General features: G+C 51.6%; 6 protein-coding genes across 6 annotated transcripts; 4 read left to right on the forward strand and 2 right to left on the reverse strand.

The window, feature by feature from the left end:
* Window positions 1-6784: 6784 nt before the first annotated feature.
* BDW70DRAFT_151297 (camp independent regulatory protein) lies at window positions 6785-8214 on the forward strand (the record flags this gene model as incomplete). The annotated part of the gene is made up of 2 exons (XM_073739275.1): window positions 6785-8121; window positions 8169-8214. The coding sequence occupies 2 exons, from the start codon at window positions 6785-6787 to the stop codon at window positions 8212-8214; spliced, it is 1383 nt and encodes a 460-aa protein (XP_073594762.1).
* A 160-nt stretch (window positions 8215-8374) lies between these two features.
* On the forward strand, window positions 8375-8818 carry BDW70DRAFT_75029 (uncharacterized protein). Its single transcript, XM_073744759.1, has one exon. The coding sequence runs from the start codon at window positions 8542-8544 to the stop codon at window positions 8767-8769; it is 228 nt and encodes a 75-aa protein (XP_073594763.1). The 5' UTR covers window positions 8375-8541; the 3' UTR covers window positions 8770-8818.
* A 1230-nt stretch (window positions 8819-10048) lies between these two features.
* On the reverse strand, window positions 10049-11967 carry BDW70DRAFT_138945 (uncharacterized protein). The gene is made up of 2 exons (XM_073737318.1): window positions 10835-11967; window positions 10049-10767 (listed from the first exon to the last, which is right to left on the reverse strand). Exons 1-2 carry the CDS (start codon window positions 11810-11812, stop codon window positions 10345-10347), a joined length of 1401 nt encoding a protein of 466 aa, XP_073594764.1. The 5' UTR covers window positions 11813-11967; the 3' UTR covers window positions 10049-10344.
* Window positions 11968-12722: 755 nt separating this feature from the next.
* BDW70DRAFT_138948 (cardiolipin synthase) lies at window positions 12723-15025 on the forward strand. The gene is made up of 5 exons (XM_073737319.1): window positions 12723-13366; window positions 13419-13729; window positions 13774-14038; window positions 14364-14810; window positions 14913-15025. Exons 1-4 carry the CDS (start codon window positions 13092-13094, stop codon window positions 14491-14493), a joined length of 981 nt encoding a protein of 326 aa, XP_073594765.1. The 5' UTR covers window positions 12723-13091; the 3' UTR covers window positions 14494-14810; window positions 14913-15025.
* A 530-nt stretch (window positions 15026-15555) lies between these two features.
* Window positions 15556-21033, forward strand: atrF (ABC drug exporter AtrF). The gene has a single exon (XM_073737320.1). The coding sequence runs from the start codon at window positions 16275-16277 to the stop codon at window positions 20826-20828; it is 4554 nt and encodes a 1517-aa protein (XP_073594766.1). The 5' UTR covers window positions 15556-16274; the 3' UTR covers window positions 20829-21033.
* Window positions 21034-23537: 2504 nt separating this feature from the next.
* On the reverse strand, window positions 23538-26302 carry BDW70DRAFT_169135 (uncharacterized protein). Its single transcript, XM_073742615.1, has 8 exons — window positions 25337-26302; window positions 25099-25287; window positions 24871-25046; window positions 24715-24826; window positions 24609-24669; window positions 24273-24556; window positions 24123-24223; window positions 23538-24065 (listed from the first exon to the last, which is right to left on the reverse strand). Exons 1-8 carry the CDS (start codon window positions 26087-26089, stop codon window positions 23738-23740), a joined length of 2004 nt encoding a protein of 667 aa, XP_073594767.1. The 5' UTR covers window positions 26090-26302; the 3' UTR covers window positions 23538-23737.
* Window positions 26303-26844: the final 542 nt, after the last annotated feature.

Here is a 26844-nt window from a genome sequence, read left to right on the forward strand (position 1 = left end):
CGATTCGGTAGCTGCAACGGGCTCGGAGGCACAGATACGGGGTAAGCAGATCAAGGCTGCACTATCACTGAACGACCTATGACTGACGATCATCGTAGTGGACGAGGCCCGGTACCTCGACTACGAAGGAGTACCCCGTACTTGAGCCCAGCCAAGCATCGCGCCGCTCTAGCAGTCGATAGTCACCACATGGCTCGATGTTGGAAACTCGGATCCGGAGAGATTAATTTAATTGACTTTGCAGCAGATTTTGGCAGAGATCGCGCAATCTGGATCGGCATAGTTTATCCTGTCCATTCTCCTGAACATCCCATTCTCACCGACGCGTCGGAGTATTCTGAGACTCGAGGATTCACATGAAAGCTGCTCGAACTTTGGCAGTCAACGTGGCACAACAGTCAGTGCAGGAGACTACTACGACTAGCTCAGGATCCGCGGCGACCTGGAGGACCTGGAAGGCGGGAAAAAGAAAAGAAAGGCTGGTCCTTTTGACAGCTGTGGGGGTGCGCTCGGGTTGGTTGCCTTGCTGGACCTGTTCGTCCGGATTCCGGAGACTTGTGGACAGTGCGATTGTCTCATCTACTCCGTACTCCGTCGACTTAGACTCTGGACTACTGTAGACCCTCAGCTCAAGAAGAAGCCGACGGACTTGTTCCCATTGCTGGAAAGGCGCAGATCGACCCGCGCCCTGCGCATCGGCCAGCTGCGAGGAGAGCGCCGGCTGAATGCTTGGCGGGCACGTGAGTCGAAGTATTACAGCTTACCGGGACTGTCCTCCGTACTCTGAGTACTCCAGAGGACGTCCTGCGCGGGACTCGAAATCCCGTACGAGTAGTTGATCTGAGGTGGAGGCGAAGACACGAGCGTGTGGAGAGTGTCTAGCAGCTGTCTAGCTCCTGCAAGCCTGTTCCTTGGAAACCTATCACGAAGGAATACCCTGCCAAGTCGCCCATTCCAGCAGTCCAATGCATCGGGGGCCAGTCCAATGGGAAATTGCTTAGTGGGATTTAACTTGCAGCCATCCAATCAGTCTGGACATCGTATCCGACCAGGGGGTCTGGATGGATGATTTTTGGGGATCCTTCGGTCACCGTGTGGGAGCCAAGTCTGTCAGTGTACGCACACACTGGCCACGCCATTCGAGGTGAGTCCCGGTAAGTGAGCCTGGTGCGAGGTCTTGGTCTTGGGCTCCTCTTACTCAAACCAGCCGCCTACATTTGTGCCACTGCCATTACCACTACCACTGTTCCTGCCTGCATCGGCCGATCAATCGCTTTCGCTGCCACTATTCACGCTTCAGCTGGTCGTCGAGACCCGTGGGTGCATCGCCGCATCGCCGCATCGCCGCGGGGTTTCCTTCTTCCAATGATACCGATCGGCTTCGTGACCTCGTGTCCGCTGTCAATCCGCCCCAGTTCACAGCATTAGCTATTTTTTTGTCCCGCACAACCTCCGTCTCCATCGCTCAGTTCTGGCCCCCGTCGGCTTTTGGTGCTTTTGCTTCAGTTGCTAGCTTGCGAGACATGATCACCTGTTCCTAGTTTCCATCCCACCAGCCTCTCGGCGTTAATCCCGGTCAGCTCTAGCGCACTGGACAGCTGCCACCGGAATCAGCGCCACATTTTCTTTCTCTTCATCAGAGTCCGTCGGATAGAGGCATGAACTGTGCATGAGAGCTCCCTCAATGTTCCCTCAAGACATCGCGTACAACAACCCAATCATCTGCCACAGACCTCTAAACTTCCGTCTCAAAAGAGAAGATCTGGCGGATTCGCGGCTGCTTGGCTCTTGCCGGTTTCGGTGACAGTTCATGATCTGTGGCGTTACCACTGTACTCAAGGCAGGGCGAATCACCGGTTCTTGCTCGCCATTCGCTAAACCGTCAATCCTGGATACGAAAGCCATTGGCACGAAGGCCAATAATAAGCATAAGAGTTGGAGCGGCCATTTCTCTTGCTCAACAAACGGTGTACTCCGTACATATTATTTTACGCTGGCTGCATCCGACCACTGCGCACTACTCCCTGCCCCCCGGTTCCTGCTGAGTAGGCCCTGGCCAAGCCCATTTTCTCTCTAGGCGCACACACCAGTAGACCACCTGAGGGTGCACTATTGCACGTGGAAATTAGCCCTCCAGTCCCGTCAGCCACAAATATTCTTCAAGCGAAGCATGAGGGCAACCCAGTCCTCGCGTGACAACGAGATGTCAAGATAAAAGACTGCTTCCCCAGTGGTTCATGCTTCTACTCACTTGACTAACAGTGTGTACGAGTCAGAAGACGTTTCTCTATCCTACTTTTGCAGCTGCATGCAATAATACGGCATAGTGCGACAGCTTTCGCTGCAGTTCTGTCAAGCGGCCAGTGAACTCTTCCCGTTGTCATGCAACTCGACCAGGTAGCCCCGGTACTCGCATATAAAAAGCTGCATGTTTTGTCGAAGGGTCGACAACCCAACGTTGGGTCAAGATTTAACGGGCGAGCAGATGCAATCGCACTGCCTAAGCGCCAGCTGACGCGCCCTGAATGATAGGACCCATTTCCCCGGAGAAAGACGTTTCCCAACTCTACTACATGCCCAGTTTGAGTTTCGACAAGCACGCGCCAATCGTGATCGCTCCCTTTCACCCGCGTCGCTGGGACTTGACCGGCATCCGCTGTCTGCTGTTATCCCTGGCCCTCGGGGTCCCCAAGGTTTTAGTTTTAGAATCTGGTATCCGAAGCCCTGGATGGCGGAATACTCTGTTGATTCCCTGCCGTCAAACGGCCCTTTGATAAATATCACCGTCTAACAAGGGTCCTCGAATTCATTGCTGGATCTACTGGGGATCTCCCGCGAAAGTTTTGTGATGGCCCAATATAAGCTCACAAAATGGGCCCTGAATCCTGGCATGTACCGAGGATTCACCCTCCGGGCAACTCTAAATCTCCCAGACCCCTGGCCGCCGGTTGCCCCAATGTTTGTGTGGAACCTCTCTCTAACCTAAATACCACTTGGTATCTTTTTTAGTATTTTCTCTGTGATGAAACGCCCATTGTAAGAGTAAGAGAGATCAGGAGTCCTCTATACGCGAATCCACCCAGCGTGGACTCAGCTAGTAAAGGGGATCGACATAGCGGTCCTCAGGGACGCCTGGTCTCTCACCCCTCGTCCACAGTGTATGCAGTTTATTGAACCCGACTTCGCCCGACGGTTCTCAGAAACTGAGAGCATCATGGTCTCAACAATTCCAAGCATAATCCAATAGTGATCAACATGCCTTTGACTGGAGCTTGGAAGCGGTGCAGATCATTGAGGAAGCCGGCCTGCGGAAAAAGAAAGGGAGAAGGCTAGACAGGATCGGTTTCGATTTTCGATCGCAAAATTGCAAGGCTACCACTGAGGCTAGTCGGAGAGGTGCGCACAGTCCCCTTGCTAAAGTCCCTCTGGGCTGGTTGGGCACCTGGTCGCAGGTCTCGCGGTCACATCCTTTCTTCTTGTCGCAGTTACGGTGTCAACCATGACCGGTTTTCTGGAAGCTGACGAAGACGCCTGAAAAAGCCACGGTCATAAGATCTGCTCATGCACGAAAACGTTGTTTTCGTCAGTATCCTCCATAGTCCAGATACGAGTAGACGCGAATCCCCTCGAGACTTCCCCAGGCTTTTGCAGAGCTCGGGCGGCGTTTGCCATTTTGGGACGCCACGAAATGATTTCGGACGGGCTCTGGTGTGAAATTTAGAAGGCAGGCCGTCTTGAGTTTCTATTTGATGTGGAGGACGAGGAGAATGGATGCGAAACAGGGCCTACTCCGTAGTTACTCCAGAATTGCTAACCCCCAAAATGACAACTCGAGCCCGCAGCCCACTCTTCGCCGAGTCTCAACGCCTGGATGGGACCGGCGGTTTCCATCACAAGACACATAGTCTGGGAGATTACGAGAGCTGATATCATGCTAGGGTCTGGCACCCGGCGACCAGGAACTCTCAGACCTCACAGGACGGTTCCATGGGCGCCAGACACGGATGCCTCTTGCTCTGGCGATAAGGTCGATACTCGACAACAATAACAACTGAGGCGATGGGGCAGGCTTGGATGAGGCATATATTCAGGATTCCATACGAGACGACCAAGGGTACGGTCGTTGTCAGAGGCTAACGCGCACAGTCTACTCCGTACTCAGGCTCCGCTCCTAAGCGCACTAAGAGAGCTAGTGCGGCCCAGGGCCCCAGAGACTCGATGCGATGAGCAGCGCACATCATCTCATGCTCTCCGCCAGGGACACCGGCTTCATTGGCAGTCGCAGCCGGCCGATCCACCTGGAGTGCTGGATCTCGGACTCGCCCTCAATCCCCCAAATAACGCTGGCCAGTTGAGAATGGAATCTGAAGAAAAGGCGGGTTCGATTCCCACGGTGGAATGAATCATCGCGGGGAGACCTCGACGTGGACGAGGTTGGACCCCGGCAGTATGAAATTACGAATAGATGACCACTTGACGAACACTTGATGTAAGATGGTGATGTCCATGTGTAAGGACTGAGGATGGGATGGTTGGAAATGGAATGGCTTGCTTTTGCTGCCCTGGGCGAGATCCGCTTCCCCCTCTTCCCAACCACAGTCGGCGCGGGCAGTCGACCAGCTCCACCCCTGGGCAGCTTAGCGACCAACCCATGGTAGAATTGGGGACGATGACCGCTACGACTAGGCGTCCCAATCCCAAATCAGAATAATCGTGTAATCGTCTTTAATCGTCTTAATCAGTCTAATCAGTCTTCCACAGCCCCGTCGCTGGAGTAGTATGCAATCTATCTGGCGATTTAGTTGCTGAAGGCTGGAGATCGCGACCTCGTCAGCGCCGTTCGACCCCGTTTGTTGGTCGGTCGGTCGGTGGGTTGGTGGTTGGTTGGGTGAATAATTAGAATAAAACCGACTGTGGTGTTATACCTCCTACTGAACGAGACTAGGTGTGTCGGTACCTGCTTCCTGTTTCCCCATGTCGAGCCCCGGTCAAGCTTGTCCCTTGTCGTCTGTACGTAGTACGTATTATTCAGCCCGTGGCCCGTAATCACCATCAATACCCTCCATACCTTCAATACCTTCAATACCTTCATTACCGTCGATACCGTCGGTACCGTCGATACCATTCGACACGACTGCTCACGAGTCCCAGCCGGGCGGTTTTCGGCTTATTTCGCTGCAGCGCGCGCATCGTTGATCATCATTATTGCCCAACGACACTGACCACTGCACCCCGTATAGAGCAGGTAATGCAGTAGGTCATATATGATTATATATTAGTAATTGGCTGGTTGCCCGACTGTCATATCATCATCTGCATCTCCAGATGATAGCTGGAACCAAATAGTTGCAGCTCCACTGCAGTCGGTGCTCCTGCTCCTTGGGATCGTTAGTGCCGCCGCAGCCAGTCTGGTTGGTCACCGACTCTGGGTCGCCCCGCCGCCCATCGCTGCCTCTCACCCGCACTATCTCGGTCGTAGGCTCATACGCTAGCTCGCCCATCGGCTGGCCCTTTGATGTGGTGGTGGTCGTCGTGAAGAGGAATTTTAATCGGTTTATTGTTTTGAATATTTTTTATTTTTTGATTAATATTATTATTATTATTATTATTATTATTATTATTCGTTTCAGTAGAAGAAAAAATAAACGAATAGCGCGTTTCCTATTTCCTCACTTAGCTGGGGCCCATGCAGGTGGCCCGTCCGATCTTATAAGACTAGACTACGTAGGTCTACCTGGTCACTGGTAGGAGGAAGAAAGCGCCTCTCTAGACTCCCAGCACTCTCAGATCATCAGTATCATCTGCGTGGCCGGGCCCTCAGCAATCCGGATGTCTTGTTGACTCTGCTCTTTCCTTCTTTCCTTTCCCTTCCTCTCGTATCGCCTCGCTCTCCCGCCGGCCGCCAACCGGGCAGCGTCATCGACCGCCCATCGTCTCTTGCGCGGCACTTCCAGTCCAGTCCAGTCCAGTCCTTATCTCATATTAGGTTCTGCAGAGAATTAACTTAGCTTCCTTGACAGCCAGCTGGGAATTCCCGCGGCCTCAATCTGCTCGTCTCTGCTGCGATTTCGATCAGGTCCCGTGGAACCAGCCAGCCAGAGCTCCATCCGCCATCGGGGCCAGATTCATTGCCAGCGTCCGTGCTTGCGTCGATCCGACTCTGGCTACACCCTGAACTGTGGCTTGTGGTTGAGGGGGAAGCTTTAAACGCTGGGCCAGTCCACCCTTGGTCCCTTGGGTGGTTTTCGTCCTCTGGTACGCCTGCTGGACTTGCGAGCTTCCTGGACCTGTCATTTCGCTACTTCACTTTTTGGAGGTTGATCCCCTCCTTTACACACATCCCCCCTCCCTCTTCGCATCCTAGAGAGCTTATTATTTTGCCTCCCTCCCCGCCAACTCTTACCTCTATTTACTCTGATCCTAACTTCCCTTGCGTCCTTAGCTCTCTCGTTCTCTCGATATCTTACACTCCCCCCAACACTCTCCGGAAGGGAAGCTGTTTGAGCTCCTAGGGTCGTCCCCCCAGCCCAGCTGCCGGAGAGCCTCTCCACATTCGCTCTTTCCCTGCTACCAGCCAGCTCTCCAGTTCTGATATCTCTTTTCTCTTTTCTCCTGCCAGTGATCGCCGCGGCCTTCAAACTCTGAACTCTGATCATAGACCTTGCGTGGGTTGCAACTCAAATCGATTTACCTCAGTCCACAATTCTCAACTAGGTTCGAACCTACAAGCAGCTAAAGTCAGCCACAATAAGAATACGAGGGGAGGATTCAATACTCAAGAAAGATGGTCAATGGCAATTCGACCGTGTTGGAGCCGACCTTCAACGGCTACGTTGCGACTACCCATGACGCTCTGATTCTCTTTGAGGCATGCTTAACCGGAGTTCTGCACCATGTGCCTCGTCGGCCTCACGATCGGGAGCGCAGCCATCTGGTTCGCAGCGGGGCCGTCTTTATTTACGAGGAGAATTCATCCGGGATCAAGCGATGGACGGACGGCGTAACGTGGAGTCCCAGCCGCATTCTGGGTAACTTCCTCGTCTACCGCGAGCTGGAAAAGCCGTTTCCTCCGGGTGAAAAGAAGCGGGCGATGAAGAAAACGACCCGGCGCCCGCTCACGTCAGGGAGGCCCGGGGAACCGTACGCGCGACAGGATAGCAACGGGGGCAGCTACTCTCCGTCACCGACAGCCAGTGGTTATGGAGCAGAGAGGACGCATCAGTCGGAAATCGAGAGGGCGCTGGTCGGCTCGCTGGTGGATTCGTATGGTTTCAAGGAGATGGGGTTGGTGAAGAAGACGATGAGCGTTACCGTTTCTGGCGTGACACATCACCTTGTTTCGTACTATAGCGTGGAGGACGTGACGCGAGGAGTGCTGGCGCCGCCGTCAGCGGTCGAGGCGCTCAAATACGTCCGGCCCCGTCCAGAGCTGACGCAGAAGCAAAGCTTCCGCGCCCCAATTGACGAGCTGGAACATGTGGGATTGGAGGTTACGAGTGATCCATCCCATCCGTTCTTCCCTTATCGCTCGCAGATGGTGCCGACTCCGCCGTACTCAATACCGGCTCCTCAACAGGAATTCTACATGCAGCAGCACCACTACGCACCGGTGACGCATCCTACGCAGCCTAATCAGGTTGCAACGTTCACGCTCGGCGGGCCGAGTCCTACCCAGCAGGCCTTCCTTCCTACGCCCACGGCGCCAACGCATATGCCGCAGCCCCAGAAACAAGAAGATTATACTCAGTTCCGGGCCCAGGGCCCGTATGGCACCGGTTTCGATCCGCTTGGTCACAATGCGCTATCTTCGTCATTGCAGGCCGGCATTCCACCTCTGACGAACCCGATAAACGAGCGGGCACGGTCCCAGTCAGATCAGAGTCAGGCTGCTTACCGAAACTCCTCGATCTCTTCGCGAAGTGTTGCAACCGATGCGACTTCCCCGATGGACCCATCGACACCAGCATATTCGCGGGGAAGCAGCTTCAGTCTGGCAAGCCAGCTGGATGGATCGGCTCATTCGCCCCTGGAGCATCGTGGAATGAGCTTTGATGCCAGCATACCCCGGCGCGATTCGCACCAAATCTCGGCACAGTTCTATCCTGGAGGCGATCGACCTCAGTACTATCTCAGTGCACCAGTGCCTGCGACTCACGCCAACTACCCAGTCACGACCTGGGCGGCGGCTGCTCCGCCGCCGATGTAATACCTTAATTTGCATACACCCCGGTCTTCTGCTTTTGCGACTTTTTTCTTGCCGGTTGCTTATGCCCCCCTATCTTTTTGCTCTTTCTTTCTCTATGCCATTCCGCGTGATTCCCCTATAGTCTTTTTTCAAGGGCGGCAGATTGGGCATAGACTTCGCATATCTCTATGGATGAATACCCGGACGATGCACAGCTCTTAGAAAGATGTCGGCGGTTTAATGTGGGTTTTCTACGATGTCACGACACGCACCAAAACTGATTGTTGAGCCATTTTGTTTCTTTTGTGTCCGGTCATAGGGAGGGCTTCTGGGCATTTGTCTTTCGTTTGCTGGCTATGACACGTTTACGAGCAATGGGTCGGTTCGGGCGGTTATCTGGATTTTTTTTTATAGCTGTTGCAGCATATCCCTACTGTCGTTTGTTTCTATTCTTGCTATCCTGTGCGAATCCGAATCATGAAGCAGAGTCTGGGCTCTCCAAGCACTACCTTAGTGTCAACATCGTTCAGACTGATATCCAGAGTCCTCGGTCTCAGCCGCAGCATACTCTACTAGTGATGTAAGATAGTGTTCTTCTTCTTCGTCTTCTTCTTCCTCTGCAGGGTTAAGCTCAGAAAGTCAGTGCGCGTCCGACTAAGTCCAATATTAGACATATGATGGTTCATGTTAGTAGCAGCAGGCATACGAATTCATGCAAGGGAGAGCCCACATCGCATAGAAGGTACTATATGGCCAGCTCAGTTCAGCTGGTCATTACCTGGTTATCAGGATTGAATTGAGGGGTCCCCATTGGCGGCTTTTGAGAATTGCCTTTCTCTCCGTCGCCTGGGTCTGTCTATATTATACACTAGAGCTTACCCAGATTGATCTCCCATGATGGATCATCGATAGTAGGAGTTAGTAGCTACAAAAGTATATCCACTCACTCGGCTACCGTCTCTTATTGGGTCCAACCTGTCAGCCACGCTCGAGTTTAGATAACGACTAAGGTAATTTTGTGCGATGACTGGCTACATTCAAGGGCTGGGTACCTACTTAGTTACCTGACTTCTTGCGACTCCTCACCTTCGGGTAGACCTGGGCGTGGGCATAGGCGTGGGCGTGAGCATGACCGCGGGCAGGTAATCAGTAAGGGCGTGGTGAGGGGGCAGCTACCGTAGCCGAGGCGCAGTTACGTACTGGAGTTGGGTGTGAACGTCGTATCACTCCTTACTGGAACGCCGTAGCTCGTCGCTCGCGTGGCGGGTCTGTCTCGTGCAGTACAGCGGCATGTTTGAAATGTCAATGGCAATTCCCTGCCACGAATAAGGATTCTTTTCTGCTGCTGATGTGCAGGTGGAAATCGAGGAGATTGCCCCTTGCGTCGCCAGTTGGAGCGCGTGGCTATTTGCCGTAACATCATTGTACTCCACCCCGAATGAAGCACACGACGGAGTATCGGTATGCATGTGTCCCTAAAAGTGCAAGTGGATGTGGGTTGCCGCAACAAAGTCCTCGTCTCGTTCTCACGTATGCATCAGGCAAGGGAGCCGGGCTACCAGGATGACTCAAATTGAAAAAGGGGAAGGCGCGGGTATCGATGTCGGGGGATATGCTCATCATTTACGCCAGTTGACTGAATATATATAATAATATCTGGAGTGTTAGACTTACTATTTCCATTGGGTTTATGGGCAACTGGATAAGATTCAAGGCATGCTCAGAATCCAGTCGAAGGAATCTATAAACCTTGATTGCGGCACCGTTATGGGAGAGGATCGGCTGCAGCGAGGTGAATGGGATGTGAATGGGACAAAGGTACGGCTGGATCCGCATAATATCATGGGACGCTAGGAAAGTTGATATCTGTGCGATATTCACAGGTAACTAATTTGGTCTCCGGAGTCTTTACAGTGCAGCGCAGGTATGCATTCTGAACTGGCCATACTCATGCTGGTAGTCGATGTAAAAAGTACAGCAAAGTATGAAGTGACATAACGGCATAGAAATGAGGAAATGAAGAATTGTTAAGGTAGACAGTCTTGAGCAGGTAAGACAAACTAGCCAAATGCTCTTGGGGCTAGAAAACAATGCCAGCAACCAAATACAGCCCTCCCTCTAATAACACGCCTCGCTATGCTAATTAAGGGTGAACGGAACTAACGCCAGTATTTCTGATGCTGCCGATGTCCCTGCCGTGACTTGGTGCGCGAAGTACTGCCCTGTCCGCTGCTGCTAGTCCTGGCAGGCACTTTCGGTGCATTCGTGAGGTTTGTATGCAAGTCACTCGATCCTCTGTCCCATGCTCTCTCTTCGCGGGGGCGAAGAGGTGTAGAGTGTTGTCGTCGGGATTGGTGATGGGGTTGTCGTGGCCGTGATTCTTGCTCAGGGGCTCGTCCTGGCTCATAACCCTGTCCGGGTGGCATTGGAAAAGGGTATGGGACTTCGTCTACAGGTCGCTGGCCTGGGTATGGCATTGGCAATGGGTAGGGGTTTGGGGCCGGCGCTGGGTCTTCTATCGGCGGCGGCAGTGGCATTGGGCTGTCCGGCCCTTGCGGGATGAAACTTCCTCCAGCCGCTGCCTATCACAATATCAGCATCCAATTTAGCCTCTTTGGGCCAGGCCAAGAGAAGACGGCTGGGACTTACCATAACCCTGCCCCCTGACAAGGTCACGTACTCGTCCAACCCAGCAACCAACTTCGCAAAATTGAACCCTCTCCTCGACAGCCCCGAATGCGTGTGCGATCTCGACTTCAACTCGTCTCCAAACCGCTGCCCGACACTAACCCGAAAATCCACCCCCCTCTTCCGTCTAGCGGCTCGATATCTCTTCCACAGCTTCACCCACCAGCCCGGGTACTGGCCCAAGATCCAACACTGCAGCACGGGCTCAATCTCAAGCACAAACTGCACCCGGCTCTCAGCCCCCGGCTTTGCAATTAACATGGCGAACGTGAATTCCCGCGGCAATCCCGAGCGCTGCAGACTATTTTCCTCCATAGTCCATACGATCTGACTAGCGGGGATCCCGTTTTCGCTCCGCACAGAGCCCTGAATACGCATCATCTCGTAGCGGTTGAAGCGCCCATTCAGACCTGCTGCTGGCGAGAGGGATGCGAAGAGCGGGAGCTGTGCGACGCCTAATGAGCCTGAAAGACTATAGCTCCATTGCAGAGTTTCCGGGACGATGGAGCCGTGGAGAAAGTGCGGCGCATGTTTGAGGAAGTGGGGGTGGTTTGTTTTGCGATGGGAGCCGGGGGGACTTACACTCCCTCTGCTGCTGTAGCCGGCATAACGCAGAGACGCGCGGATTGTCGCTGCCTTAAAGCGGTGATTCCTGGTGTCCGGTGAATGAAAGACAAAGTTGACGGCGAGGAAGTCGACATGGTCGAAGTCACGGTCTGAAACGGCAGAGGTTGAGTAGTGACCGTGCTGGAGGCGCTGGATATGGGCTGTTATATAGGCGTTTCCAGGGAGGCGACGCTCGTAGATGCAGGGTCTGTTGATGCTGAGGCGCTGGTCGGGAACGTTTGGGTCGCACGGTTCGTCTCTTGGTAGGCTCGAATTCTGTGCTCCCTTTGGCGCAGTGGTGAGGATCGGCGCTGTGAGATGGTTGAGCACCATGGCTGCAGCTATAGAAAACTTTGCATTGGTAGCAGGAATAAGTAGATGATGTTAAGGACGGTCTTTGAAGGTGAGGTCATTGTGTTAGTCCTGCTGCACATCTTGTGAGGCTCGTCAGGTGAGCGCTGTCAGGTGCAAGAGTAGCGCCCATGGGACTGTTAGCAGCAGGGCAGATTACTGCCTCACTTGAGCAGCTCATACTCATAATCTTTGGGGGATTTCTCACTCTGGACGTTGTATTTGTTTCGTTCATCTCATTGGGTCGAACCCGAGATGGCTGCGTTGGGGTAGATTTATATAGAGGTGCTTCGCATGGTGATACACATAGAGCCCACGACAGCGATTACCCACGAACGGGCTCGATTTTATGACAGATGGTCCAAGAGGGACCTAGCCAATTTCATACATAAGAGCTGCCTTCCCAGTAAATGTCCACGATGTGCAGGACTTCCTCAGCATGACTGGGATGATGGTGTAACAGATGTTCAGCCTATGCCTGATCAGACGCAAGCAGGTTCACCTTCCTCAAGTGTAACCCCTTGAATCTCAATAAGATGAAATTTGATTATATCTCTTCAGGAGCGAATCTTAGCATTCTTAGCCGTCTTCTACATCCGGAGCATATGGTTTGACGAAATTCCGTAGATTCGGCCCTCTCCGAAGTCCTTTATATCGTCGAGGTTGCAGACTCCGAGACGAACTTGCGCAAGCGCATAGAAGAATAGATTGTAATCCGCGTAGACAGACGAAAAGTTAAGCTGCGCTTTACTTGCACACTGTTGATGTGCTTATCAAGATCAAAGGTGCTTTTAGGATGAAGATGATGTCACCTGACCGGGACGAGATTTTCCGCTCCGGGCCGAGGATCAAGCTTCCATCGTCTGGCGATTTTGTATAGTTTCACTTTGATTTTCACTTCTATATATCTCTAATTTGCCTTTTCCTTTTTTCGCTCCTTTCTTCTTCTTATCTCATTTCCCCTATAACCGAATTGCGGTTAGTAATTCCTTCAGCGTCCTTGTTCTGCCTAATTCAGTGTCCACGTGAGCTGTTTGCTTGCCTGCAAGGACTGTTTAGAGCTTCTTCCTGGACCAAATATCTAGATTTTTGACAGATTGAGGTAAATGGTCTGAAAATTTGAACTGGGGCACATGAAACTTTTTGTTTGCTTATAGCACTCTATACCTGGAAAGAGCCAGGTTGAGGAGTTCATCGAAAAAGAAAAATATAAGCGATTGTCGGCCGGTAGCCCGACCATATCGACTCTGTAGCCTGCAGTATGGCAGGCTCAATATGTTCATTGGCCATCCGTGCGTCGAGGCTATGTCGGCTGCCTGCTTCCCATCAAACGGGGAAGAGCATCGCCATCGCCATACCCAGCTGGCAAGCGTTGCATAGCAGATCCAGCGAAAGGATATATCGAGCGTCGATATTCACTCTAGCCGCGGGCTCTCAGAAGAGACCTGGCTCAATTCCAACCAGAGACTGCCAATGGGTCTTCAGGCTACAGCAAAGAGGCTCAGCGAAGAAGACCGACGCAGAAAAACCAGCAGAGTCTGTTTGACCCTGACCCCAGTCCCGGCTGCTTGGTCCTGACTGTGTATAGGCCGAAGAGATCGCCTATCCTCTCACGGATCCCCCTCCCTACTGCACATGAGAATATCTACACCATCCCTAACATTCTCACGTTTTCTCGCCTGGTCGCTGCGCCTCTGGTTGGCTACTTCCTGGTGCATGAGCACCATGCGGCAGCTTTGGCTTTGTTTGCCTACGCAGGCATCACAGACCTTGTTGACGGTTTTATTGCACGACGATATAACCTCCAGACCGTTGTTGGCACGATTATTGACCCGATGGCGGATAAGCTGCTGATGACGATTGGTGTGGCTTGTCTTGCCGTTAACGGGTCGATACCTGGTGAGTCTGTCCATCCGTCAATAATCCAAGGTTAACAGGGGTAGTATGGCTCGCCGTGATCATTCTCGGTCGGGACGTTGGTCTCGCGATATCCGCATTCTACTACCGTTGGATTTCCCTCCCGCCGCCAAAGACCATGGCCCGGTACTGGGACTTTTCGCTCCCGTCTGCGGAGGTGAAGCCAACTGGGGTCTCGAAAGTCAACACAGCGTTGCAGCTGTTGCTTGTGGGGAGCGCGATAGCTCTTCCCGTTGTCCCGGAAGCGTTTATTGACGCCTGGCAGCTGAAGGAAACAATGACTGCATTTCAGTAAGTCTACCCTTCCCGCCTTTGTTTTTATGTTTGGGCGCACAGGGAAGCCCTGGCGGTACAAGTAGTGAGTTCGAAGTACTACAAGTACATACGACCACAGGGTGTGGAGAACAGGGCTTCCCGTCCGCTCAGCCGTACTTAAGCCACACGCCGGCTGGTTAGTAGTATGGTGGGTGACCACATGCGAATCCCAGCTGTTGTATGTTTTTTTTTTTTTCTTCTTTTTTTTTTTTTTCTTACTACTTTTACTTTTATTTCTTTTCTCTCTTTTCTTTCTTTTCTTTACCTTTCCTCTTTATTGGTTCAGAAACTAACTTGCCAGGTACCTTGTTGCTGCGACCACAATCTGGTCGGGCCTGAGTTACGTCTTCTCAAAAGACGCCGTGAAGATCCTTTCCAAAGAAGAAGTCCAGAAGCGCATCGCTCGTGCGGCGGCCAAAAAGAACCCATGACCATTGAACCGAGCGGTCAGATCTGCTCCCAGTAATATGCATCATGTATAGACAAGATGGCGCATTCATTCGCTTATCGCAGTGGACTTCTGAGCAAGCATTGTTAGCAAATGATCTATCAATCGCGCCCGCTTGGCGATTGCACCGCACCGACCTAGCAGCTTATCACCTTACATCACGTTTCCTAGATAGAAGCATCGAGCCCATGTAGCGGTCAATGCGAGGCCAACTGCCTCTGCAGGGCTGACCAAAGGGTCGTTGAGATAGATAAATCAGCAATCGCGCCAATGTCTCACCCATTCAGGAGACAGCAAAAAGTACGCCCCTGAATCTTACGCACAAACCCGTTCTGTCTCTAGTATGGGCAATGCGTGCACTACGGTGGCGTATGAGTACAGTAGACTGACCCTTTGAGTCAGAGCATGGAGATACCTCGATCTCCGACCAGGGTCTCGACGAGGCCCCGACTCGATCAGAAACTTATAGAATAGTCTATTTTGATTCTGAAACAGACAGAAATGTAACTGCAAGCCGCAGCCGTAGCCGAGTCGAGACGCCGCATCGGGTCCACTGACATATAGGCGGGTCCACATTGGGCCCGCCTTGGGCAGTTCTGCCGAATCGACGGCAGGCTTGGCATAAGCATACTCCTTCTATGGGTCTTGGAAATATTCCGCAGCAGAAAATAGTACGCCTGAATTCTGAGGCAAACACACCCTGAATCATGATTAAGGATCGGCTGCAATTCGGAGACTTTTTGAATTTGATACGGATGGATTAGTATTCACTTCTCGGAGTTGCGGCCTTAGCACTGAACTGCTGCTTACTGGCCCAGTGCTTACTTGATCGAGTCTAGATTCTATACTAGAGAGATGTTATCATTCTGACAGACTGATTCAGTTGGAGTCGATTCCTTCCACTGTCGTTGCTATCTTGTAGTATACTACTACCTTGTGATATGGTAGTGGTAGACTCAGTGAGCAGAGGGAGTATACGTCGGAGACTAGTGAGTCAGCAATGCTTAAGTCCGTGCGACCCAATCACTTTCGCGCAGATTCTTTCTTCAAGAAATTTTCTTCGGCAATCCGCCAAACAGTTCCAGATTCCACTATTATCCGCTATCTAGAAACGACCCACGAGGATGACCTGAAACACCCAATGGCAGTTCAGGTAGTCATCATGAATCATGGGCTCTTTTCTCGCCCCCCACCGGTTGCCGCCCTGACCACGGCAGCTCTCTCGTGGTTTCTTCGGGCTTCCAAGCTTCATGGCTCCTTCTTCCTTCAGCACCCCCTCGGCTAGGGCACTCTCTGATCTACCCGGTATCCATTATCCATTCTGAGTCTGATTCAGGGTGCTTTTTCCTTCGGTTTCGGCCACATCCTGACAAATCCGCCGCCTGCTTACCTTGCCGTGCCCGGAGTTAGTAATGCTAACTCCCCAGCCTTATAACCATGACGCAGGTCTCCCTCTCTGGTCTTTTGATCAATCCCTCCTTTTCTCTCTTCGTTGATTTCTCTTGAGCTCGTCGTCCTTTTATGGGCGTAAGGCTGCACCCTCTCCACTCTTCTTTCTTAATGCCTAATTGTTCTGTACATATCAGCACCTCCTTGCTATACCCTTATACCTGTTATACCCGCTATACATAATAATCACGCCTCTGATTATAAATATTTTTTGAATTCTACGCTCCCCTAACCACGCATAAACAAATTATTCGGAACGAAACGATCTGATTGACTGGACTTTATACCCATCACCTAATCTGCGAGCAGGTCATCATGGCCGACAATGCTCATCTCACCCAACTCCCTACGGTCACGGGCGAAGAACCGTCAGACAGCACGATGGTGTCCGGCACCAGCAGCGACACTGATGCCTCGTCTGAGGGCCAATGGGGAGAGCAGGGCACGGAGCCCGTCTCTCGCCGCGGTGCCATGGAGGACTATGAAGAGATGCGCAGGGAATTGACCCGATTGAGTTTGCAGCGAACCAAGTCGACCACCAAAGACGCCTATCGATTGCGGTCCCGCGCGAGCCAGCACCAAGATCCCGAAAAGGCGCTTCAGGAAGAGGATTTCGAGAAGGAGGGCGAAAGCGAGTATGGCGGTTTTGACTTGACGGATTTCCTCATGGGCGGCCATCTTGAACGGCGTACCACCGCAGGAGACCCGGCGAAGAAAGTGGGTGTTGTCTTCAAGAACCTTACGGTCAAGGGCGTTCAGACCGGCGCTTCTTTTGTTCGAACGCTTCCTGATGCCGTTATTGGAACCTTTGGACCGGACCTTTACAACATTATCTGCCGCTTCGTGCCTCAGCTGCGGTTTGGAAAGAAGCCGCCTGTGCGTGACCTGATCCATGACTTTACGGGCACTGTCCGTGAAGGAGAGATGATGCTGGTGCTTGGTCGCCCCGGAGCCGGTTGCTCAACTTTCCTCAAGGCCATTGCTAACGACCGCAGTGCTTTTGCTGCTGTTGAAGGTGATGTCAGCTACGGTGGTCTCAGCGCTGCTGAGCAGGATAAGCACTACCGTGGGGAGGTCAACTACAACCAGGAAGACGACCAGCACTTTCCAAACCTGACTGTCTGGCAGACGCTCAAGTTCTCTTTGATTAACAAGACTAAGAAGAACGACAAGGAAAGCATTCCGATTATCATTGATGCCCTGCTGAAAATGTTCGGTATCACCCACACGAAGAACACCCTTGTCGGGAATGAGTACGTCCGCGGTGTCTCTGGTGGAGAGAGGAAGCGTGTCAGTATTGCTGAAACCCTAGCTACCAAGTCGTCCGTCGTCTGCTGGGACAACTCCACTCGCGGTCTCGATGCTAGCACTGCCCTGGACTACGCCAAGTCTCTCCGTATCATGACCGACGTCAGCAAACGCACTACCTTGGTGACTTTGTACCAGGCTGGTGAGAGTATTTACGAGCTGATGGATAAGGTGCTCGTCATCGACTCTGGCCGCATGCTATTCCAAGGCCCTGCACACCACGCCCGGCAATACTTTGTCAACCTTGGCTTCTACTGCCCTGAACAGTCGACAACGGCCGACTTCCTGACATCGCTGTGCGACCCTAACGCCCGTCAGTTTCAGGAAGGCCGCGAAGCATCGACACCGAAGACTCCCGAGGAACTTGAGGCTGCTTTCCGGCAGAGCGAGTACTACAAGCGTATTCAGAACGAGGTTCAGGCGTACGAGGATCAGCTCCACGACACGAACTGTGCCGATACCCAACGTTTTCAGAAGACTGTCCAATCGTCCAAGAGCAAGACTGTTTCGAAGAAGTCTCCTTATACCGTCTCTATCGCCCGCCAGGTGGCTGCTTGCGTGCGTCGCGAGTTCTGGCTTCTCTGGGGTGACAAGACTTCTCTCTACACCAAGTACTTTATAATAATCTCGAACGCCTTCATTGTCTCTTCCCTATTCTATGGCGAGGCGATGAACACCAACGGTGCCTTCCCTCGTGGTGGCGCTCTTTTCTTCTCTATTCTCTTCCTTGGTTGGCTGCAGTTGACCGAACTGATGCCTGCGGTTTCCGGACGTGCTATTGTCGCGCGACACAAAGACTATGCTTTCTATCGACCGTCCGCCGTTGCAATTGCCCGTGTGGTTGTCGACTTCCCGGCTATCCTCTGCATGTGTATACCGTTTACCATCGTCGTCTATTTCCTTGCTGGTCTCGATGCTACGGCTTCCAAGTTTTGGATTTACTTCCTGTTCGTGTATACCACAACCTTCTGCATCACGTCTATGTATCGCATGTTCGCCGCGCTGTCCCCGACTATTGACGATGCCGTCCGGTTTTCTGGTATTGCTTTGAACGTTCTGGTCTTGTTCGTCGGTTATGTCATTCCGAAGCAAGGTCTCATCGATGGCTCGATTTGGTTCGGATGGCTGTTCTATGTCAACCCGCTATCGTACAGTTATGAGTCTGTCTTGTCCAATGAGTTTTCTGACCGAGTCATGGCCTGCGATCCTTCCATGCTTGTCCCGCAAGGTCCTGGCGTTAGCCCCGAGTACCAAGGTTGCGCTCTCACCGGATCCAAGCTCGGCTCAACCGACGTTGCAGGAAGCGATTATTTGAGTACAACATTCCAGTTCACGCGTCACCACCTCTGGCGCAACTTTGGTGTTGTCATCGCTTTTACTGTTTTGTACCTGCTGGTCACTGTCGTCGCTACGGAGACTCTGTCTTTTGTCGGCGGCGGTGACGGTGCGCTGGTTTTCAAGCGTTCCAGTAAGGCCAAACAAATCAAAGCCGCCACGGAAAAGCCCAACGACGAGGAAAACGGTCAGGCCGATGCAGTGACGCAGTCTGGAGGCAACAACGAAGCCGCCTTTAACCGTATTTCTTCTAGCGAGCGCGTCTTCACCTGGAACAACGTCGAATTCACTGTGCCTTATGGAAATGGGACTCGAAAGCTGCTCAACGGTGTCAGTGGTTACGCGAAGCCTGGACTAATGATTGCGTTGATGGGCGCCTCGGGAGCTGGAAAAACGACTCTTCTTAACACCTTGGCTCAGCGCCAGACTACCGGCGTAATTTCAGGTGATATGTTCGTGGACGGCCGCCCTCTCAGCACTGATTTTCAGAGGGGCACTGGTTTCTGTGAACAGATGGACTTGCACGACGCAACTGCTACGATCCGCGAGGCTCTTGAATTCTCGGCTCTGCTCCGTCAGGACCGCAACATTCCCCGTGAGGAGAAGATTGCCTACGTGAAACAGATCATCGACCTTTTGGAACTAGAAGAAATCCAAGATGCCATCATCGGCTCGCTCAATGTCGAGCAGAAGAAGCGTGTCACCATCGGTGTCGAATTGGCGGCGAAGCCTAGCCTTTTGCTCTTCCTTGACGAACCTACCAGTGGTCTGGACAGCCAGGCTGCGTTCTCGATTGTTCGCTTCCTGAAGAAACTGTCTCAAGCTGGGCAGGCCATTGTCTGCACCATCCACCAGCCCTCCTCCATGCTGATTCAGCAATTTGACATGATTCTCGCCCTCAATCCCGGCGGCAACACTTTCTACTTCGGCCCCGTCGGAAAAGAAGGCAAGGACGTGATCAAGTACTTCGCTGACCGCGGCGCTGTTTGCCCACCAGCAAAGAACGTGGCCGAGTTCATCCTAGAGACCGCCGCGAAACCCATCAAGCGCGACGGTAAGACAGTTGACTGGAACGAGGAATGGCGTACCTCTGAGCAAAGCCACCAGGTCAAGGAGGAAATTGAACGGATCTACAAGGAACGCCGGGACGCTACAGCCAACGAGGACCAGTCGGCGCAGTACGAATTCGCTGCGCCGACTTGGCTCCAATGCTATCTTCTCACTCGTCGCGTCTTTACCCAGTACTGGCGTGACCCGTCCTATTACTACGGCAAGCTCTTTACCTCTGTTATCATCGGTATCTTCAACGGCTTCACCTTCTGGATGCTCGACAACTCCATTGCGTCCATGCAAAACCGCATGTTCTCTCTCTTCCTGATCATCCTCCTCCCACCCATCTTCCTCAACTCCACCCTCCCCAAGTTTTATATGAACCGCGCCCTCTGGGAAGCCCGCGAATACCCCTCCCGAATATATGGGTGGGTCGCCTTCTGCACCGCCAACGTTGTCGCTGAGATTCCCGCAGCTATCATCTCCGCCACAGTCTACTTCCTTTTGTGGTACTTCGCTGTGGGGTTCCCTGTCACCGCATCCGCCTCGGGCTATGTCTTCCTCATGACCATGCTCTTCTTCCTCTTCATGGCATCCTGGGGTCAATGGATCTGCGCCTTCGCCCCCTCCTTCACGGTTATCTCCAATGTGCTGCCGTTCTTCTTTGTTATGACTGGTCTCTTCAACGGTGTCGTCCGCCCCTACGATGACTACCCCGTCTTCTGGAAATACTGGATGTATTATGTCAACCCGGTAACCTGGTGGATCCGCGGCGCCATCTCCGCTGTCTTCCCCAGCGTCGAGATCACCTGCGCCGCCACTGAAGCGACCCACTTTAACCCGCCTCCTGGCTCGACTTGCTCCGACTACGCCTCCAACTTCGTGAACAACATCGCCGGCGCCGGGTACTTGGCTAACCCGGATGCGACGAGTGACTGTCAGTACTGCCCGTACGAGAATGGAACGCAGTACATGAGCACACTGAATGTGCGGCCCGACGACAAGTGGCATTCTTTTGGGATCTTCCTCGCCTTTGTCATCATCAACTGGGTGCTTGTTTACTTCTTCATTTACACCGTTCGGGTGAGGAAGTGGTCTTTCGGTATGGGGTACTTGTTTGGTGGTATTGGGGCTGTGCTGAGTGGTATCAAGAAGGTCTTCGCAAAGAAGAACTGAGCAGTCTTCGAAAAAGTGGTAGTGGTAGTTGTTGGTTTATCATTTTGATGATTGATTTGATTTACCGGATATATCAAAGATATAGATAGCGTTATTTTTTATTACTCTCTATTTTTTGTGATGCAGAACTGTACTTGCATTGGAGGCGTATTTGATTTGCTTGGAAGCATAGATATGCACAATCAATCCAAAAGTTCTTATTAAAGTCATCAATCTAAACCCTTCCTTTGGTCCAAGGCAACAATTTCATTGGGAAGGAGGATATGGTAAACCAACTGGTTCTTCTGGCTGTTTCGTCAATACCGTTTCATCCATATCACATCCCTTTACGACACACACTCTTCGGTTTAACAGATTGTTGGCTGTGGCTTCCAGTGATTTGCATCGGCGGCTGTAAGGGTCGCTGAACGTTGTACCTTATTATTTCTCTGGAACTGGTCTTCTAAATCTCATCCTAATTTCATCCTAATTCTGCAGCTGCTTGGTTGCCTGTGGAGATACTGCCGGTGGTGATTCGGGGTGAGTACAAGATCATGGTAAAGAGACATCCAAGGAATGAGTCGAGCAATTAGCTTTGGACAAGCTTCCTAGCTTGATTAACATATCAGAGGGGGTGGGAGTCAGATGCCATATGACATGCAGTTGGACTGTCCAATATGGCTTCGTATTCTGGCGCAACGCTGCGATACTGGATAAATGCGTGCTGGCGGACTCTAGTAGAAAACGGGAATGGTCCGATAGGTATCTTGAGCTCCTAAAGAAGGGCCTGGGGTCGTAACAGAATTCTCTTCGATCACTAGATTCAAGCAGAGATGGGGTGCAGTGCAGTGCAGTGGTGGAAATGGAATGAGATCAGTAGGCAGGAATTGGCAAGCAATCCTCCTCGACTGTAAAGAGCCCTACGCATGAATATAATCTCCCACCAACCCTTCCCCCCTTACGGTCCTGGGATCCCCGATCAACCGTCTGATTCACACTCCTTTCTTTATTTTCAGCGGCAGCATAAAGCGCCTCCTCAATAGAGATCAAAAGCCCCGTAACCTTCTCATCTGACGGCGGCATCAGCTGTGTAAACAGTGCTGCTGCTATACCTGATTCGCGGTCGATCCAATTCCATCATTTAGCGGACGTTAGCAAAAAAAAAACATCATAAGTATCCGGTAGTAGGGAAGGGAAAGAGAGGACTAACCCAATGGCAATTCGGCAAACCCGCCCAGCCCACACTGTCCTTTGCTCTACGGCCAGGGATGTCTTGCATTGCTACGAGACCTGCAAGGGAATAGTCGATTTCTATTTCTACTTCTGGTTGTTCTACCGGTTGTTTTACTTTGCTAGACCTGGCGTCGACCCCGACCCCAAAAACCCTCTTCATCTGCCCGCCCAGGCCGGCTGGAAGTGCCTTTCCTGCCTTGGGATATTCAGAGAATAACTGCGGCGCCAAGAGGAGATCAGTACTGTCTTTTCCTCTGGAGAATAGACGGTCACCATCACGGAGCAGAGATGCCAAAAGCGAGGCAAAATCGGCGGGCGTGCTGAAGAGACCGATTCCGCCGAGATCATGGGTAAGCGGATACGTGAGGATGATCGGGCCTGCCGGCAAGGATGGCTTTGGCTCCAATCCGGGGGTGGAGTGGTGAATGATGAATTGGTCGCTTTGCTGTTGCGGTTGCTGGGGTTGGGAGTGGTGCGGTAGGCCATTCCAAGAAGCGGAGGCGGCGTCTTATCCTGGGGTTGTTGATCAGGATGCAGAAACGATGTGCACGATGCGTCGAGTCTAGAGAAGATATTATCTTCTATGTATGTTGACAGTCGGACCCCTGTTGCGCGTTCAATCTTGAGTAGACCCTGTTAGGATCCGACAGATAAAGATAGGGCTAGTAACGATCCCTAGGAGGGCAGGAGTAAGAAGGGGCTCACCAACACCCCGGCCCAGTCAAGGCCAGCTCCATATCCCCACTATGTCCCTGGTTGAAGAGAAGGGGTGTGTATAGCCTTCCTTCTCAGGATCATCAGCTCCGGACCCAGCAAGCATAGGTGGATTTGGGAGAAACAGGGCAAAAATACCATACTCCCGCAAAAAGTGTGCGCTGTTCTTCCCTGGGACCTGGACCACTGTGTGCAGGAGAGGTGAAGACGAGTCATATACCAGATCTGAGGTATGCGTCAGGAGGTGGCTTAAGTCCATCCGTTAGCTTTGGCACCTGGTTGATGGGCCTGCAATCAGCATGCACAGCCAATGTCATACCGCAGGGTAATCTGCCCCTCAACAGGGTCAAAAAATGGATTCCCTTGCCCTAAGGAGTCTATCCCTTTTGTTATCCGTCTGTCCACAGACTAGTGACTTATTAGGGATGGACATATACTTGCCTTTCTCCACCCTCCTCAGAACCCTTACTCCCTCCAGCTCTTTCACGTACTTCCTGACATCCATGTCCAAATTCAAAATTTTCCTTTCAATTAACTGTACAGCCGCAACAGCCGTGACGAGCTTCGTCATCGACGCGACCCAGTACAGCGAATTGAGCTGGAGAGGTTTTGGGCTTGCTTCTGCGCCAGTAGCGACGCTATCCACACCGGATGCGCGCGCATAAATTGTTTCGCCTGGTATCTTAGCTATTTTATTTCACCTCATTCTTATCTTCTTTCCGCCTTTTCCTTTCCATATCTATTATCTGGAAGCGATGAAATACCTGATCTGTCGACGGCGATGAAAACAGTACCATGGAGGATTCCCGACGTCGGGTCTGTAGCCTTCTCAAGGATTTTGTCAGTGGCTTCCATGCTGAATTGTTGACAAGGAACTGATGACCAGAGTGGAGGGCTCGCTGTTTACAGAATGATGATGTTCTGTTAGGATTCTGCTGTACCATTGATCTGCGGCGCCTCGGCTGTATGTGGACCGAGGTACTTCAATCTGAAGTTATGTACTTGGAGTAATACCACGGCTGTCTCGCCCGCTGGCCCTCATATCGTTGCCCTGGTAAGCGCATTGGCACAGGAACAGTACCTCTAAAGATATCCAGAAGACATCCATTCTCTTCCTTACCCTTGCCTTGCGCAACCCTGCTGGTTCCAGGTTGACCTCCAGCCTGTGATTTGGCCTCCTCCGTGTTTCCTGTGCTTGCGTTTATGTCATTCTTACTCTTTCCATGAACTACTGGAATCACGACGCCGCATTCCCAGTTCCGACAGTTGAGCTTTGGCTGCTTTCTTGTCCGGTCGTAGACTAGGCGACCCCTGACAATATAGTGTAATCTTAGTATGGTTCAAATACATGAGGGAAGAGTAACCCACCAAGCACTCTCGGAAAGATTTGCACTCCCGACATAGGCCCATCCGAAACATTGCTGGTTGCCCGAAAGGCAGATTGGCTCATCTGGTTGAACGTACAGAATCTTTATCCATTAGCATTGCCTTCATCTCAGCAGTACAATAGGTAGATACCTTATTGTGCATGACAAGACCCTCTCTCACACTGACACAGTCTCTTAGTACATTTTTCGGAAACTTGCCGTTCTCGAACCATCGTTCTTGAAAGCATATTGTCCCCGCGGAATTTGGGCCTCCTCTAGATTGGAGAACAGTGTCTTCAGACGGAAAATAGACGCGGACCCTCTCTTTCCATTCGTCCGCTATAGAAGCAGGGAGAAGGCGACGTGGGTCAGCAAGAGATTTGGCAGGAAATGTTTTTGCTGTGCGAAGGCTTAGTTCTGTGAGGCCATGGTCCCCTGTAAATTCGGTAAGTTGGACTGAGCGCGGTGCTCATATAGGAGGTCTGACCTTGAGCAGCAAGGTATATGCATCTCATGAAGTCGGGGGTTATAGAGCCTAGAGAGGATGTCTGTGTCGTTAGTGTTTGCTGAGCATAAAGATTCTGGAAGCGTACCACGAAATCAAGATTTATTGGCTTGTTGGCTTGCAATCCAAGAGATGATAATGAGTGGCCTAGACCGCAGTAACCGGTTTGCTTCCATGAATCTCCCCAATGCGAGCCACCACTAGGAATATCAGTAATTATTCATATTTAGCATGTGAGACATACATTGTGTGCACAAATGCAAATTGCGACGTCTTGCTAAAGTCAAAGTCCTCAAGCTTCCGAATGATGTTCTCATGCAAGGTGCTAGCCTTGAGGAAGTAGACGAGGTCCTTGTAAAAACTCGTCGAGTAACCCGAGGTCGAGCCATCTTTTTTAGGAAGATCAATCAGGAAGACGCTCTGGACAATGTTAGCGTAGCGGCTACAGCATGAAAGATGAATACCTGTATACATTTTCCATTACACCATCCTCTCCCCAGTCGAATGGAGTGAGGTTCGCAGTCGGCACTGCAATCCGGAGATACGCAGGATGAAAGAGAAGCATGAGTTTGGAGTGCATGCAATTGATTTGGCCTTCCATTGGCGGAAAGCACAGTCGTAGGCTTTTAATGCTCGCCGTTTCTGATTCGTATTGTCGTTTCTGCAAATTAGCCGCGAGCACACCAAAGTGTCATCAAGAATAAACTCACCGTAGCCTCATCCTTGGCTTGCATGATCAGTAGCAATCGACTCTTTTCCATGTTCACCTTCGAGAAGAGCCAATCTATGTCCCACATGAACGAGCTTAAAACTCCAAGCTCCAGATCTGAGCTTTGCAAGACTTCTTCGATCTTGATATCATCACCCAACCTGCGATGGCCGGAAGCAAACGTCTTCTTGACAGTGCCGACTGAAAACTGAACACCGGGCACAGATGTCGGTGCCGCCAGCTGCATGGCTGTGTCGGCGTGCACACGGCTGGCATCCGGTTGAGACCTCGTGCGCGGTTGCTTCAGCTCACGTTGCTCGGCGGCAGGAGACTGGGCTTTCCTCTTTGTAAGACGTGCAAGACGCTCCTCTTCCATCTTCTTGCGATCTAAGCCAAGAAAGGCATGTCCGGTGGCTTTAGGCTCAGTTTTCTCCTTCTCTTTCCTCTCTGGTGGAGGGATAGAGTTAGGCTCCGATGTGGACGAGTCGCCTTGTCCTACAGAGCTCTGCAGAGATAATGCAATAGCAAACTTCAGATCCTCATCGTCTTCCGCATTTTCAAGAATGCTTGCGTCGCGACTGGTGTCTGAGCCAACGACCGAATTGGACTTGGGAAAGATTGGTATCACGTCGTCATCACTATCTGCCGTCAAATCAACCACAGACGTTTCATGATTTATGGCTTTCTCAGGAGGAGGTGCGTCAACCAAGGAAGCGGCAATTGCTGCTCTAAGGTCTTCATCCTCTGACTCCATTTCACAATACCGAAGTTGTCTTTATGAGAAAAAAGATTGTTTTATGAGGGCGATTTCAGATGCCCGTGTTGAGAGTTTCAGAGGAAACAAGATGCTGTCTGCCGCGATAGCGGTGTTTACTCTCTCAACCCAGCGCGAAGGACAGAATTTGCCCCTCAGTGGGCTGTATTTAATGAGCTTAGAACAAAAAGCTAGTTCCAATGAGATCCTATCCAAGTTCAATGATACTGTGAATATGCAAGATATGGTGAGTTGGAAAGAGCAGATGAAGTGACGGAACCCCTACAGTACCGCATGCACGTGACTACGTCATCTAAGGGTTTGAGCAACTACTCCCACAGCCTATGGAGCATGAACAAATAATACTGACTTGCCTATTCCAGGGAGAATGAGTATTAATTATCCTAGTTGTGCCAGTGTGATGACAACGATCATCTGCCCTGGGGTTATTGAAGGACATCTCCCGTGGCCATGAATTATGCGTAGGCAACACTATATAGAAAACAATATTCACTACTCCGGTCATGAACGAAGCACCTGCAAAGTCCTAGTCTCTCAACTTGAAACTTGAAACAGAAGCCCATCTAAACCTTTGTACTGAAAGTGTCATTTATAAAATGCTCTCAATGGTAACCTGGTGCAAGTGCGTGAACAACACAACATAACCACTGCTACTATCTCTCAAGCTCCCTTCATTTCGCCAATTCATAGAAGCCAAGCTCATAGCTTCAAGAGATAAGTTGAGAAGATGCATG

The sequence above is a fragment of the Aspergillus foveolatus genome (genome assembly GCF_047715535.1).
Source record: "Aspergillus foveolatus strain CBS 279.81 unplaced genomic scaffold BDW70scaffold_34, whole genome shotgun sequence".
Classification (NCBI taxonomy): Eukaryota; Fungi; Ascomycota; class Eurotiomycetes; order Eurotiales; family Aspergillaceae; genus Aspergillus; species Aspergillus foveolatus.

What these genes read in the sequence shown, in the direction of transcription:
- BDW70DRAFT_138948 (XM_073737319.1), top strand. Translation starts at nt 13,092, where the DNA reads ATGGCAGGCTCAATATGTTCATTGGCCATCCGTGCGTCGAGGCTATGT. An exon ending in GACGCAGAAAAACCAGCAGA is followed by an intron (nt 13,367 to 13,418) that starts GTCTGTTTGACC and finishes GACTGTGTATAG; the next exon opens with GCCGAAGAGATCGCCTATCC. An exon ending in CGTTAACGGGTCGATACCTG is followed by an intron (nt 13,730 to 13,773) that starts GTGAGTCTGTCC and finishes TAACAGGGGTAG; the next exon opens with TATGGCTCGCCGTGATCATT.
- BDW70DRAFT_169135 (XM_073742615.1), bottom strand. Translation starts at nt 26,089, where the DNA reads ATGGAGTCAGAGGATGAAGACCTTAGAGCAGCAATTGCCGCTTCCTTG. An exon ending in CAATAAATCTTGATTTCGTG is followed by an intron (nt 24,670 to 24,714) that starts GTACGCTTCCAG and finishes CTAACGACACAG; the next exon opens with ACATCCTCTCTAGGCTCTAT. An exon ending in AATCTTTCCGAGAGTGCTTG is followed by an intron (nt 24,066 to 24,122) that starts GTGGGTTACTCT and finishes CTATATTGTCAG; the next exon opens with GGGTCGCCTAGTCTACGACC.
- BDW70DRAFT_138945 (XM_073737318.1), bottom strand. Translation starts at nt 11,812, where the DNA reads ATGGTGCTCAACCATCTCACAGCGCCGATCCTCACCACTGCGCCAAAG. An exon ending in TGTCAGGGGGCAGGGTTATG is followed by an intron (nt 10,768 to 10,834) that starts GTAAGTCCCAGC and finishes ATATTGTGATAG; the next exon opens with GCAGCGGCTGGAGGAAGTTT.
- atrF (XM_073737320.1), top strand. Translation starts at nt 16,275, where the DNA reads ATGGCCGACAATGCTCATCTCACCCAACTCCCTACGGTCACGGGCGAA.
- BDW70DRAFT_75029 (XM_073744759.1), top strand. Translation starts at nt 8,542, where the DNA reads ATGACACGTTTACGAGCAATGGGTCGGTTCGGGCGGTTATCTGGATTT.